The sequence below is a fragment of the Suncus etruscus genome, chromosome 13 (assembly GCF_024139225.1).
Source record: "Suncus etruscus isolate mSunEtr1 chromosome 13, mSunEtr1.pri.cur, whole genome shotgun sequence".
Lineage (NCBI taxonomy): Eukaryota > Metazoa > Chordata > Mammalia > Eulipotyphla > Soricidae > Suncus > Suncus etruscus.
The window spans coordinates 88792612-88808794 of NC_064860.1; the positions used below are offsets into that span (position 1 = coordinate 88792612).

General features: G+C 39.8%; 1 protein-coding gene across 2 annotated transcripts in view; it reads right to left on the reverse strand.

The window, feature by feature from the left end:
- The window catches only part of CD47 (CD47 molecule), an 81599-nt gene extending 69071 nt beyond the window's left edge, over window positions 1-12528 (reverse strand). For both annotated transcript variants that reach the window (XM_049785687.1, XM_049785686.1), the window contains exon 1: window positions 12403-12528. In XM_049785687.1, the coding sequence (XP_049641644.1) occupies window positions 12403-12451 (49 nt within the window). In that variant the 5' untranslated portion in view covers window positions 12452-12528. The remainder of the gene's footprint in view (window positions 1-12402) is intronic.
- Window positions 12529-16183: the final 3655 nt, after the last annotated feature.

A 16183-nucleotide genomic window follows, 5' to 3' on the forward strand; every position in this document is an offset into this window, starting at 1 on the left:
TACGTTGCCCCCAACTCTTTTTACAAATAAAAAGTAAAGATAGTCAAAAAAAAAAAAAACAAACAAAAAGCCACCCTCCCACTCTTAACTACAATTTTACTAAAAACTGCCAAAAATATTTTTCCCCAAGGACTGGAGAGACAGTACAATGAGTAGGGCATTTGCCTGGCATGTGGTTCATCTAGGTTCAATCCCTGGCATCCCATATGATCCCCAAAGCACTCTCAGGAGTAAATTCCTGAATGCAGAGCCAGGAGTTAAGTCCTAAGCACAACTGGTTTGGCTGTGGCCCCAAACCAAAATAAAATTCTTGTTAACCAGAAAAGCTATCTGATTTGGGTGTTCTCTCTTTTGCATACTACTACTCCCTCTAAAAGAGTAAAATGAATGAAAGATGAACAGAGGACAAGTAAGGAATGCAGATGAAGAAAGAAATTTAGACAGTAGTCTAAATCTGGTAAGAATAGACAAATATTGGTTTGGATAGAAAAACTATTGGTTATTCTAGAGTTACAATACATAAATCAAGCAAATTAAAAAATCATTTTATATCAATATTGACCCTAATTCCAAATTAAAGCATTTTATACCAGAGTCCTGAATGTAGCTAGCTACATACAGCATAATAAGTCCAACTTAAAATTCTTAGAATGCAACAGACTTGTATTGCATATTACCTGATCTCAAGCACTACAAAATGATATGGGGAATACAACGATAAGAAATGGACAACTTGGGCCCGGAGAGATGTTTTGCCATGTTAAGAGCTAACATGGCAAACAGTGGTGTTTGCCACGCAAGCAGCCAATCCAGAACCAAAGGTGGTTGGTTCGAATCCCGGTGTCCCATATGGTCCCCCGTGCCTGCCAGGAGCTATTTCTGAGCAGACAGCCAGGAGTAACCCCTGAGCAACACTGGGTGTGGCCCAAAAACAAAAAAAAAAAAAAAAAAAAGAAATGGACAACTTATTCTTGAAGTTTAGGATCTTCACTTAGGAGAGTGATGCCCATTGCTGGAGAGGAATAAGCCATACCCCAAAGGGGTTCTCCTAGTTCTCTGTTTGGGGGTAGTTCTGGGTTGTGCTCAAGAAATCATGGGATGTCATGGACCAAATCAAACCACGCAAGGCAACTGCCACATGCTTGTACTATTTATCTAGTCCCTTACTTTTATCTTCCTATATGAACAAATAATGTGCAACAATCACTCCTTTAGACATCTAAGCAATTTTCCACTGCTACTAGGAAAAAAATGGTAAAGTATAAGAGTCCCATACATCTAGACATTCATTCTTAGCTTTTTCGTATATTTCATTTAAATATTCTCTCCTTTGTAAGAACTTAGATCAGTACCCTGCAAGAGTTTGTCTAGTACTCCCCAAAGATCTTTCCCTTAATTTAGAGAAGTGAGAAGTGTACAATAGTTTCAGCCTACACTCTTAATTGCAAGTCCAGCTATATGAACTTCCTTCACCCTCATTTCCTCTTCTTCACAATCCCTTAACTGAAGAAAGTTTCCCTTTCTGTCTCCACATCCACCAATTTCTCTCTTTTTTTTTTTTTTGGTTTTGTTTTGGTTTTGGTTTTTGAGTCACACCAAGCGGTGCTCAGGGGTTACTCCTGGCTCTGAGTTCAGAAATCGCTCCTGGTAGCCACGGGGGACCATTTGGGATGGCGGGATTTGAACTACCATCCCTCCTGGATCTGCTGCATGCAAGGCAAAAGCCCTACCGCTGTGCTATCTCTCCAGCCCTACATCCACCACTTTTAAGAGCATCTGATCTCTGAAAATCACTCTATTTATTCATATAGGTTTGGTTTTGTTTCCTATTTTATGGGCTTACTCCTGGCTCTGTGCCCAGGGATTATTTATGGAAGTTGCTTAGGGGACCCTAAGTGGTGCTGGAGATCTAACAGTGATATGCAAGTCAAGCACCTTAATTTGTTTTTAAAAAAAAAATATTTTTTAGACGTTAGTCTTTCCCTGGTTAAGGGAAAAATAAAAATGCATTTGTTCACTCCTATTCAGTATTTATATCTCTGCCATCTGGCCTCCACTTCTCTCCCTCTATCTCTTTATTGCCTTAGCTCTCATCAAAGTCACCAACAATCTCTGGTGATAAGCAATGTGCCTGGTTTACTTTCTGTCTTTACTTTAGGTTAAGTCTACAGTTCTTAAGTCAAGGGATAGCTCATTTCTGCTCTTGTGCCTTGCCCTCTATGATATCTCCTGATTTTAAAATTTTTCCAACTGCTTTTGCATTCCATTTCAACTATCTTTCTTTATTGAAATTTATTACTGACTCACAATCAGTATTAGTGTTCCTAAGGGCTTCAAGCCCAGTACAACCTTTCTTGCCCAGCTCTACCCCAAAGAAATTATTTTCCCGAATTCGATGCTTTTAACTACCTACACACGTTTTTATTTAAATGGGGATCCATCTTTCTCCTTAACTGCAAACTTGGAAAGTCAACAGTCTGTGGTGCATTTCCATTTGAATGTTTTATAATTACCTAAAATGAAGATGTCCAAAAACCTCTTTACCTGATCCTCTACCAATCAGATCTGGAGCAGGAATGAGGTAGTTAGCCAGAGAGAAATCTTGGTAAGCTTAACCTACTGGTTCTTATATCTATTTTATGAATGAATTAGATATTCATCTTTTCTCCCTTGAAATATGTGATACCTTCCTAAAGAGCTCCAGGCCTTCAGACTCAACATTTCCTCCTCTAAGTACCAATGTATTTTACAGTTCCCAAAATAACTGTTCTAAATTCAAGTGTGTACTACTTTCACACTCCTCTCCCTTTTTCAGGTTAAAATCCAAGTGGATTTAGTAGGCAATACAAAGATAGTCCTTCAGGATCCTGTCCAATCCCAGTTTTTAGACTCAGTTCGAATCCTAATAACCTTCTTGGACTTTCATGACTACCAAAATGAACCTTTAATGCCAAGTTTTTGCATATGCGGTTCCCCACTCTGAAGATGTACATGCGACATCAATGATTCTACGTGCCCTGGAGACAGACCCCATAATAAAAAGCTTAGTTTCCAGGTTAGAACCTTTGGCATGACTTCAGTTGACTTGTTAGTAAAATGTAAACAGTGATAGTATAGATCTCAGAGATGGATTAGAATTTAGTAAAAATAATGAACTTGCTTTTATTACAATAATTTTTACATGCAAAAGTTCAAAAATGGGGGCATACCCCATGATAAAAGGCTTAGTTTACAGGTTAGAACCTTTGGCATGACTTCAGTTGACTTGTTAGTAAAATGTAAACAGTGATAGTATAGATCTCAGAGATGTATTAGAATTTAGTAAAAATAATGAACTTGCTTTTATTACAATACTTTTTACATACATAAGAAGTTCAAAAATGGTGTTGATGGTATTTGCTAACATTTACTTCCTCCTAAAGCACACCTGAGCTATGCATACTGTTTCCTTTCTTATCTACCACCACTGAGTTGCACGCACAATGGACTGATTGCTTCCACTGCCCCATTCAATCCTGTGTTTTGACTGTGTTTACTTTCAATCTCTGCAACTGTTCTATTTACCAAATAATCGTTCCTTTGGAGTCAAAGAGTAGAAATACAGGCCAATATACAATGGTCAAACATATGGTATAACTAGTAGGACTGAATATACTTTTAGGACTATAAAATATAAAATAAAAATTTTCATGGAATTAAAATGTTTCCGGCCAGTCCTAGATAGCAAATTCTGTCACCACCTGGACCATTCCACCATGTCTGGAGAAATCAATGAAGTATGAGTTCCTGGGCACTGTCACCCTCTTAAATGTGACACACAGGTGCCTCTGAGTACTATCCTGAATCCCATTACATTGCAGGCCTATTTAAACACTAACTCCATCACTGGTCTAAGTTGATAGGGTACACTGCATACAAATAATGGAGATACAAACAGACTCCTCCACACCAATGGCTAAAGATGACTAAACATAGAAATTACTCACAGAGCTATGCGAGCCACCTAAAGAAAACTTCATAGCAGCAATCCTAGTAATAATTGCTAAAATGAAGAGATCCATAAAAAGAACTTGAACAAAGACATTGTCAGAGAAAAACAAAATTGAGGAAAGTCCAAATGGAAATCATAAAGCAGAACATACAACAGAGTGGCTTAATAGCAGATGAGAGCAGCCAAAAATTTAATCAGAGCGCTCTAAATTAATGGAAACCACTCAAAAAGATAAAAAAGAGATAAAAAGAATTAAAAACAATAAAGATAAGAGCTAAATTAGACAGTATTAAATGCTACAACATTACAGGGTTCCCAGAAAAAGAAAGAAACCATATTTTTCTCCAACCTCTCCCACCCTTCGTACTGAGGTATCATAATTTACAATAGTATTAATATTTTGGGCATATAATTTTTGCTACTCCACCACATTTACCAACCAAAGTGATAAGATCCCCCTCTACTGCCCCTAAATGTGGTCTAGTCCATCTTTCCCTTCCCCATTGGCCAACTATTCTGTTGAAAAAAATCCCGAGGTTTCTTTTCATTGACTACTGTATATTCCCACGGGTAGAATTCTTACTTGAATAAATAACAACTAAGAACTTCCCCAGGGCCAGAGTAATAACACAGTGGTAGGGCGTTTGCCTTACACGGGGCTGACCCAGGATGGACCTAGACTCGATCCCCTGAGTCCCATATGATCAGGAGCGATTTCTGAGTGCAGAGCCAGGAGCAAACCCTGAGTGTCACCAGGTGTGCCCCCCCCCAAAAAAAAAACTTCCCCAATATGAGAAAAGAGTTAGAAACCAGATCCAAGTATCTCAAAGATGTTCAAACAAAATACTCCTAAAAAGGGACACAATTTATAAGACACAAATTAATATAAAAAGAAAGAAAAGGAGGCTGGAGAGACAGTATAGTACATAAAGCACTTGCCTTGCATATAGCCAAGAGTTCAGTCCCTAATAATCTCATATAGTCCCCAAAGCCCTCCAGTAGTGATCTCTGAGTGCAGAACAAAAAATAAGTCCTAAGACTGCCAAATGTGGTCCAATAACCAAAAATATTTTTTTAAAAAGTAACATTATGAAAATAAAAGAGCAGTCAAGATAAAATCAGAGGCACAAGTAAGTCACTCCATAGGACTATCAGATATTTATTTCTTCACAGAAACTCTATCATTCAGAAGAAGTGACATGGAACACACAAAGTACAGAATAGGAAAGACCTCCAACTAGGAATACTATACCCAGCAATATTATCATACATATGAAGGCAAAAGGGGCATTTTTCCAACAGTTAAGTTAAAGGAATTCACCACCAAACCAAGCCAATCCTCTGGGAAAAAATAAAGGCACTCTATAAAAGAAAAAGAAGCCATACTTATAAATAGTCATATAATGAATAAATGTAAAATGTGAGCAGAAATAATAATAAGGATGATTTTCCCCCTGATTTTGGGGCCCCATCTGGTGATATTCAGTGCTTACCACTGGTGATTCTCAGAGGACTATGGGAAGTGCCAGAGATCAAACTAGAGTTGACCACATACAAGGCCTTACCCTTGTATGATCTTACCACCCCCATAATAGGGACTCTTGATTTTCAAGTTTACTGATTCATCCTTTATTATTCCCATTCTGGTAAATTTGGAAACATTTATGTCAGATTCTGTATTGTTCTAGTTCTACAACTTACACATTCTTTAAATAAATATTTTTATTTCTTTTTTAATTTCTAAACAGTGAAAGATAAATCAGATGAATAAACTCCAGGAAACATGGTTAGAAAAGATGATTTAGAATACTATAAAGACTTCCTTGAAAATCTTAAGGCATTTGGATTTGACAACAAAAGCAATAATAGCAAAATATCCAGCCTTTTTTACATCTTAAAAAATATTAAAGTCTAGGGGCCGGAAAGATAGCATGAGGTAAGGCGTTTGCCTTTCATGCAGAAGGATAGTGGTTCAAATCCCAGCATCCCATATGGTCCCCTCTGCCTGCCAGGGGCGATTTCTGAGCCTAGAGCCAGGAGTAACCCCTGAGCACTGCCAGATTTGACCAAAGAACTAAAAAAAAATAAATAAAATAAAATAAAGTCTAAAGGGTAAACTATGGGCAGGGAAGGAGATGAATAAAGAAAATTCATTAAAAGATCACTCTATGTAAATTAAAACAAAAAAATGCCTCAAAATTACAGTAATTTAAAAACCAAAGAAGTAAAACCAACCTGTATCAGGTCTGGACCTAGTTGCTACTGGTCTACATGTACATATGACTTATTTTACTACGGATTATCTATAATAAATAGATATTTAGTAAAGGACTTCAGTAGGCTGAATACTCAAGCCCATGGTACAATGAAATGGAGATGTCCAGTGAATCTCAAGGATAAATGGATCAATATTTTCTAAAAAAGGTCAGAATACAAAAATGCCATCTGCACTCTTATATTCACCGAAGTACTATTTACAAAAGCCAGAAACTGAAAACAGCCCAAGTGCCTGAGAACAGATAAGTGGCTAACGAAACTATGGTATATCTACATAATGGAATACTATGTAGCTGATAGAAAAAATAAAGTCATGATTTTTGCTTATACATAGATGATATTCTGCTGAAATGTGTCAGGGGAGAGGAACAAACATAGAATAATCTCACTCATTCTGAGATATAAGAAAAAAATAAAAGGTAATATGATAATAATATCCAAACAATAAAGAGAAAGGTCAGGAGGATCAGTCCATGGAAGCTTGCCACAAATAGTGGAACAGTGCATTTAGTGCAGAGAATGGACCGTTATGACAATGATAGTAGGAACTGATCACTCAGGACAATTACTGAGTGTTGAATGCAGATAAAGTGATATACATGGTACCCCTTCATTAGCAATAGTGCAAACTATACTGTTTAAAAAGGGAAATAAAGGGAGAAGAGAGAGAGGGAGAGAGGGAGAGAGGGAGAGAGAGAGAGAGAGAGAGAGAGAGAGGGAGAGAGAGAGAGAGAGAGAGAGAGAGAGAGAGAGAGAGAGAGAGAGAGAGAGAGAGAGAGAGAGAGAGAGAGAGAGAGAGAGATGCAAAATGCCTGCCCTCAGAAGCAGGCAGGGGGAAGAGTAGAAGGGAAAACAGGGACATTGGTAGAGAGAATTGTTCACGAGTGAAGGGTAAAACTCAATCATGAACAACTTTATAAAATGGCACTTAAATAAACTTTTAGAAAAGTAAAGAAAAATAAAATGCCTTCATATGACTTTATAAGTCTATAAATGTTGTTTACAAGTTGTTTTACAACTTATATATTCTAATTTCCCCCCATTAGCAACATATATGAGTTTCCTACTATAAATATTTGCCAGATTTGATATTGAAAGATTCCTATATTTTGGCATCTTAGAATAAAATGGTATCCCTTGTGCATTTTTCTAATTGTCATAGAAGATCTGAATCTCGTGATTTAATGTTAGTTTTAACTTCATGGCTTTAATTGATACCCATTAATTTCTGAACTATTAATAAAAATGAAAAAGAAAAAAGAATGTGAGAGTTTCAACTACTTTGAAATAACCAATAACACACACACACACACACACACACACACACACACACACACAGAACTGGTCGCTGAAATTGTGAATATAAATAAGTTTACACAAAGAAGGCTTGCAAAGCAAATAGAATAGTTCCAGAGGAAAATATATTGAAGAACACAATTATTTATGAAGCAAATTTTAAAGAGCAGCAAGCAATGGAAATGAGAAAAGTGAGAGAAGGAGGTGGGACAATAAAGAACATGGCTAACACTATGTTCTTACTATGAACAATAGATGGTAAGCAGTATAAATAGTATATATGACATAACTTCCAAATTAAAAATTACAACATTAGTTTTCATTGCTGCAGCAATGTCAATAGACTAATGGGATCAAAAGTCAGGTTGCTTAGGGGTAGTGATGGAAGGGAAGAAAGAAAAGACAGTAATTCTTTTATAATAAATTTGGCAGTGTAAAAAAACAGTAGAGGCAAAGACAAGGGCAAGAATTTTGTTGCTGTCGTTATTACTTGCTTGTTTTTAACTATAGGAAAAAACGTAAGTATATCTGCAATTTAAGTTAAAGGATCCTATAGAAAAAGATCCAAGTTTTAAGATCACCAAAAAACGTTAATTGGGCAAGCCCCCAAAGTTATGAAAGTGAAAGAGCTTTAGGCAAGTGGTTCTTTCCTTACAAAGATGAATGGGCATTCTCTTAAAATGAGGTGAAGAAGAGGAAGGTTGCCTATGGTTTATAGATGAGTTTAGCAATAGTGGGAGGAAGTTTGATAAAAGTCCACACTTCACATTACTATTTTTTGCAGTACAGTAGGAAGTTAATTATCTGCTTGGAATGGATGTTCCAGAAAGGTGTAAGAAACCCATCTGCACTAAGGTAAATGAAGCAAAGCTCATGAGTAAAGACAGCTGCCAGAAATGAATTTTGTCAGCTTCTGCCATCAGACCTAGGCCCTGATATAAAGAAGTGCAATCTCAAACTGGATTGAATTGCTTGGATTATATGGTCAGCTGTCTCCCCAATAGCCAAATAAACTCTGGGAGGTGTAAATGGAATGGTCACATGTCATTTAGTTTGGATTCAGAGTAACTAACCCTCCTTCCCCACTAGATTGAAAAATAGTCCTCTAAGAATGGAACTAATTGTTCCAGAACTACAGGGTCAAAGCAGTCTCAAAGTCAATCATAATTTTATATTAACGATTATAATTATAATCAAAGAATTATGGTCTTGTCAAGTTTTTAGACTGTACTAAGTACTACCAAGGGATTGGAAAAAAATCTATATTCTCTATATATTTTAAGCTATATATCGTCTAAAATCTGTCCATATGCCCAAGAGGGTTTATAAAGTTCAGAGCATTCATATAGACTCACACTTGCTTGAAACAGAAAAAGTAATTTTGAAAGACCCTGCCCTTGCCAAACCCTTTGCCTTGCCTTTAAACCTGAATATGTGATATGTTTTCAAATATACATATTTATTCTAATCTAAAACTCAAGTCTCTAAGTTGACCAAATTCTGAATCTTATTCCACTACTTCATTGGTATGGAATAAAATATTCAGGGAAAGACATATTTTTTTAATTATGTCTTACCTCCTTGCAGCCAGAGAAAAAGGGAATAGTCACCCATCAGCTTTGCTGTCTGAGGCTAGGTATATCTAAATCAAATTTCTGAGTCTTTTGATTTTTTTTTTTTTTTTTTTTGGTTTTTGGGCCACACCCTGTGACGCTCAGGGGTTACTCCTGGCTATGCGCTCAGAAGTTGCTCCTGGCTTCTTGGGAGACCATATGGGACACCGGGGGATCGAACCGCGGTCCGTCCTAGGCTAGCGCAGGCAAGGCAGGCACCTTACCTCCAGCGCCACCGCCCGGCCCCGAGTCTTTTGATTTTTACTTTCACTAATACACCAAGTAAATTCTCTTTACTAGTAGACAAAGTGAAAGTAGTTCTGTCAACCCAAATACCTTATAGGAAGCTGAGAAGATACACAAATACAGATATTTATTTATCTTAAAGAGCTATGACAGTAAAAATATGGGCAAAATGATTGCCTGAAAATTATGTCACATAAGGACACCTCATATTATAAACACTACCTAGTGCTGAATAACATTAAGGACTCACATTTTAAGATTATTTTGAACTTGGAAGTCATAAAATTGGTGAAAAGCACCAATTTTTTCATCTCTAGAACCTGCCCTTTCAAATCTCTATTAACAACTCGGTGATAAAGATAAAACATCTGCCAAAATCCAGATGATAGCATGAGCAAGTGTCCTAATGGCAGACTTTGAGAATAGTGTTCTAAAATTCTGCCTCTACACTGCTGGGTTAGCCCATAAATTAGCACTTTCAAGTAGCCATTTACTCCCTTAAAATGGCAACTTGGGTTGAAAAGCCAGGCTTTCTTTAGGAGAAAATCCAATATATTTATTGAAGTAAGCACAAATATTTTTATTTCATCATCTGTCCCCTTGATCCTTAAAGCTCACTTTGAACAAAGAAACAACCATTTAGCCCCTGAAAAGGTGGTTCATATCACTCGCAGTCATGATTTGAGCAAGGTTTCATTTAGCAGTTAGTGAAACATTGATGGGCTTTTAAACAAGGTATAATTAGACGTGTTGGGGGAAGGGGGCTGGAAGGAGCAGAGTAATCCATTCTCATATCTTGTAAACCAATACAGGAGGCAGTTTCGAGACAAGTATTTATTAGATGAAAGGAGGATTTTAGATATCCACTTTTTAACTACAGAGGGCAGTGGAAATTGTCGTGGTTTCACAGTACGTGGATTCTTTTTAAATCATGTGTCATTTACAATTCAACTGAAGCTAAATGAAACTCCAGTACAAATAATAAACAGGCAGATCCACAACTCAGTTTCTTATTCCAGATTCTAACTGGAGTCTGCCAAACATCTTCGTTGAAAATTACTTGTGTTCTGAGACTGTTGTTCATACATGTCCTTGTAAATTTACAAACTAAGACGACCAAAAATGATGACATATCTCTTGGCACAGACACAATATTCGACACTTGACAGTATTCAACTATAAAATGCTTCTATTTGCTTTTGTTTTCTTCAGGTTATTACTAAACACAAGAAAATGCTATAAATTCTGAATGGCTCTGTAGGGACTGGAGCCCATTAATATTTTATGTAAATGAATGCTAATTATGCATGATCCTAACTCTTACTAAAGAAGACCTAATAGAATTCCTATCCCCTATCGTGCCATTCCAACAGTTCTTTCTCATCTACTTCAAAATAGACTCCCTGTTTTTTGTTCTGTTGGGTTTTTTTTTTTGAAACACTTTTCTACAGTTCAGATTCAATTTAATACCAGTGGTGTGAATTAGTGATATTTTTAATTACAAAATTATAATTTAGTCCAGTAAGCAGGCTTTCTGACTCCACAACAGGTTTCTGAAAGCATTGCCTTTCATTTATTTATTTTTTTAATCTATAATGACAGTAATGGATCCAAGCTGTTAAAAACAATGACAGAAAACAGGACCTTATCTATTACCAGCCCTTTAGATAACAGAGATAATGACTATTAACAGCTCCGACAACCACCCAGATATTTCAGTGGAAAAAGCGACTTTCAGGGCCTCTAGGAAAAATAGCTGAAGTCGAAGAACCACAGTAAGACGAAATCAACGGTTGCAAACCTCATTAATTTACAATGCTAGCTTTCAGGAGGACCCGAACAGCCTGTTAACTGAAAATCCTGAACGTAAGAAAAAGTTCAAAAGGGCACTGGAAAGAGGCTGTTATCACAAGTGCCTTAAATGCTGCAGTTCCTATCCCATTTTTTTTAAAAACAGATAACGCACATTTAAAACAAGCGAAATGGATTCCCAAAGCTGGGGTGGGGTGTTGGGAGTGGTGGTGGTAGGGTACACAAAAACGACTTTGGCATGCAAAAAAAAAAAGACCTCAAATCCTCTGCTTGCCTTGTCTTCAATTTTTTTGCACAGGAAAATTGTTTTTTTCTTTTCAAACCGGTTTCTCCAAATAAAGTGTGTGTGTGTGTGTGTGTGTGTGTGTGTGTGTGTGTGTGTGTGTGTGTGTGTGTGTGCTTGCTTAATCTTTGCAATAAGGAATTAAAGTGGTGGATACGTGGAGATCTGGAGAGAGTTTCTAGGAAGCTTATTTTGGGGAAGGGGTTCAAAGAGAAGGGCGGGGGGGGGGAGGCCCAAAGAGTCTTTGCTACAATGTGGCGTTGGAAATAATAATAAGAATAAAAATAAAACTTAAAATGTATCCATAACTTCTATCTATCTAGAAGCCCTGTCTTTGCAGACTTCATTCCCCCCAAAAAATACAAATTGCGCACTTTCATCACGAAGAGGCCTGGGGGGGGGGGGCCTTCCACTCTCCATTCTTTCTTTCTTTATCCATCCCCCCCGAAAAATGCACATTTAGATAAAAAAAAGAGGGGTGCAAAAAAATAAAAGGAGGTCCCCGACAACTGTCATTTCATCTCTTCCCTTGCAGTCGCGCCTTGGGGGGGGGTCGGTCCCGACGGTTCGTGGGTGCGCAGAGAGGTATAGCAGATGCGAACCTTATTTTTCTGGGTGCGCATTTTTGGGGTGACTCCAAGTGGGGGTTTGAGGAGATGAACTCCATTTTTTGCACCTCAGGAGAAGGAAAAGAGGATGCCCGGGGGCTCTCCCGCGTTTCATCTCGGGGCTCTAGGGGAGGAAGAAAAAAAAGGGGAACCCCAATTCTGATCACCCCTGGGGGAGGAAGGAAACCAGCCAAGGGTGCATTTGGGGGTGCACAGTCAGCCAGCCCCGCAGTGCCTGGAGCTGAAGGTTTTTTTCGGGGGGGGGGGGACACTCACCGCAGCAAGCAGAGCCCAGCAGCAGCAGCAAGGCCACCTGCGGCCGCATCTCCGCGCCCCAAAGAGGGGTCCCCCAACGTCGCCGCCACCGCCGCCTGTTACAAGCAGCAGCAGCAGAAGAAGCAGCAGCAGAAGCAGAAGCCCGGGCAGCACGGCCGCGCGCACGCGCGTTCCCGTCGCTGAAGCCGCCTCCTCCCCCTCTTCCGCCCGTCCTTGGCCCCCCACGCACGCGCACTCGCGCCCGCCTCTCCATCCCCATCCCCGTCCCTATCCCCGGGCTCCTCCGGCTCCGCCGTGTGGCCAAAGTCGCTTTGCGCGCGCTTGGGACTGACTTCTCAGCGGGGCGGGGCACGCCTGGCTCGCTCTGTCTGTCTGTCTGTCTGTCTGTCTGTCTGTCTGTCTGTCTGTCTGTCTGTCTGTCTGTCTGTCTGTCTGTCTGTCTAGGGAGCAGCTTGTGTTTGCACCCTGTATACCTGGGAGACTTGCTAAGAACTCATGGCCTGTCTGTCTGTCTGTCTGTCTGTCTGTCTGTCTGACCCACTCGGCTCTCCCGAAAGGTGGAAAGTGTGTGTGTGTGTGTGTGTGTGTGTGTGTGTGTGTGTGCGAAAGGTGGAAAGTGTGTGTGTGTGTGTGTGTGTGTTCACCTTTTACCTTGCACCTTCTTCTTTCTCCACAGGAGGATTCGCCTGTTTACACACACACACACACACACACACACACACACACACACACACACACACACCTCCGCTCTCCACGCTTTTGCAAAATTTTGGCACGCACCTTGCAAGCGCCCGGCTTGCACCCAATCGCGGGATTTCTGCCCCGTTGCAGCTCCCCCATATTCTTCTCATCTTCTTCACCAGAACCCCAGTTATGCATCGCATTGCATTGCATTGCATGCATGACCTCGCTCCTCCTCTTCGGACCCAGCTCTCTCTCTCTCTCTCTCTCTCTCTCTCTCTCTCTCTCTCTCTCTCTCTCTCTCTCTCTCTCTCTCTCTCTGTCTCTCTCTCTCTCTGTCTCTCTCTCTCCTCTCTCTCTCTCTGTCTCTCTCTCTCCTCTCTCTCTCTCTGTCTCTCTCTCCTCTCTCTCTCTCTCTCTCTCTCTCTCTCTCTCTCTCTCTCTCCTCTCTCTCTCTGCCACTGGCCCCAGCTCTCTCTATTTCTCTTATTTCTCCTCTTCTCTCTCTCCCTCTGCCACTAGCCCCCAGCTCTCTCTATTTCTCTTATTTCTCCTCTTCTCTCTCTCTCTGATCTCTCTCTCTGCCACTGGCCCCCAGCTCTCTCTATTTCTCTTCTCTTATTTCTCCTCTTCTCTCTCTCATCTCTCTCTCTGCCACTGGCCCCCAGCTCTCTCTATTTCTCTTCTCTTATTTCTCCTCTCTCTCTCTCTCTCTCTCTCTCTCTGTCTCTCTCTCTCTCTCTCTCTCTCTGTCTCTCTCTCTCTCTCTCTCTCTCTCTCTCTCTCTCTCTCTCTCTCTCTCTCTCTCTCTCTCTCTCTCTCTCTCTCTCTCTCTCCTCCCTCCCTCTCTTTCTCCTCCACCCTACATCTGAGCGCATGGGGGCGACTCTTGCCTTCTTCCCGCCTACTGCTTCTAGCTTCCACCTCTTGTGCTAATTAATTCTAAAAAATAAATATCTTTATTTAAGCACCGTGATTAGAAACATATTTGCAGTTGGGTTTTAGTTATATGTATATAAAAAAAATAAAAGAACACCCCCCCCCCTTCTTCACCAGTGCAACATTTTAATGAATGAATGTTGAGTTCCTTTTTCCCTTTCTGGCTTCTGGCTTTTCGAGTTTGGGTTCTTTTGATGGGGGTAAAATAGCAAATTAGTTCCACCCCAGAAAGGCACCCTTTGGAGAAGGCTTGGGCTGGATCTGGATGGAGATGGCTTGCCCTGATGTAGGTGCAAAGGATTCCTTCTAGCAAAGCCTTCCTGTGTTTGCAACCCTAGGAGCTAGCTGTTTGGGGGTTAGCCTATTGAAAATATAAAGCAGAACTGAAATGCAGCTCCAAGCCCCCCCCCCCCACATAGATAGACAAGGTCTTTGAATATCTCACTCCATCACACAGGTCACATCATTCATTCTTCTCGCTGCAAAAAAAGCCCTTTGAAAACCGCCTTTAACATTTATCCTGAATGATGGACTCTCTTGTCAGAGTCAGGCTCTGCTGACCACAGCAACGGAGTGTGCATTCTGTCCACCCTCTCTGTTGTTTTTCTGTTCCTCTCTACAGAAAAAAATAAAAAATCCAGTTTCTAGCTACAATTTCTCACACACTCACTCTTCCAAATCTTTTTTCCCATGGTGTCTCTTTTATTGCACCCCCATTCCCACAGTCATAAAATCCAGGATGTAAAATTGCCACTCTGTGACATTTGAAGCAATGCTTTACATACTACGAAACTTTCCCCCCTATAATTGTTTTCCTTGTAAAGCTCTTCCCCAAAGTGCCACCAATTCCTGAAAATCAGAGAGTTGTCTTAAGCAGTCCCTCTTCCAAAACTTCCCACGGAATTGAAGGGAACTAATAAATATGTTGATGTGATTTGAGGCAACTATTGCTCGAGTGTGAAACCTGATTGTTTTTTAATGATTAAAAAAAAAGAAAGAAAGAAAAGCAATTGCCTTGCAGATATATACACTAAAACAATGGTTCATCATTATGGTGGCAACGATTTGAATGGCAGCCTTGACACCCCCAGGCTACCAAAGGAACTGATCGATTCTCCTCCAACTGCTGCTTCTATAGATACAAAAGAATCATCCACCAGACTTTGAGCATTTGGGACATTGTGTGTCACTGAGCAGCTGGTTGTCTAAATAAGGCTGTCAGCTGTCCCTGTGACCAACCGACCCCCCAAAAGCTGAAGAGTGATTGGGAAGGACTGTCCCCATCTTGAAAGAGAGAGATGAGAGAGGGAGAGAGTGGGAGAAGAGGATAGAGGAAAGTGGAAAGAGGAGAGAGAGGGAGAGAGGGAGCCATCTAGTAGGGCTCTAGTAGAATTTATTCTTTGAGCTTCTGAGGCTGCAAGCTTAAGTAGCTTTGTGTAGAAAATGGACCAGGCTTAAATAAGGTGATAAGTTCTGTCTGGGTGACCACCTCTGCTTCTGGGGATCTGACCGGACTATGTTTTGATTTTGGTAGAGGAGGAAACTTATTACAGGGACTAGAAGCCAATGGAAACGTCTGAGCTTTGATTATTCTATCTTTGAGATAACCTTGGCTGCCTTCTTTTACTAACCACTTTATATCTCTGTTTCTCTTTTAGAATTTCCAAAAGTTTTTATTTGGAGTTTTGAGCTCATCTTACCCTTATGTTTCAGGGTTGGACAGTGAGGGAGTGATGTGTATTAAAAAAAAGACAATATGAATTGGAAAAGGAGAATGAGTACTCTGTCTATGGTTATATGTGATGTCCACTTCTTTCTTCCTATTAGTATCTTGTTTATATTTTTTTCTTTCTCCTGATTTTTCTTTTCACCCCATTATACAATGTTTTATATATATAATGCTATTATATATATTTATAATGTTGTAATCATATATATATATTGTAAAACATTATACCAATGTTTTAGTTTCCCTTCTGCAAATGAATACACTTATAATCCCAAATAATCATTATTTATTACCCTTTATTGATGGCAAAAGGATTACTTGGTCACAAGTTCACTTCATGACTGGACAAAATGTATGTGACTCTGGAAATATTCAGAAACTTCCATTCTCAATCCATAACCACTTCCTCTCTCTCTCTGTCTCTGTCTGTCT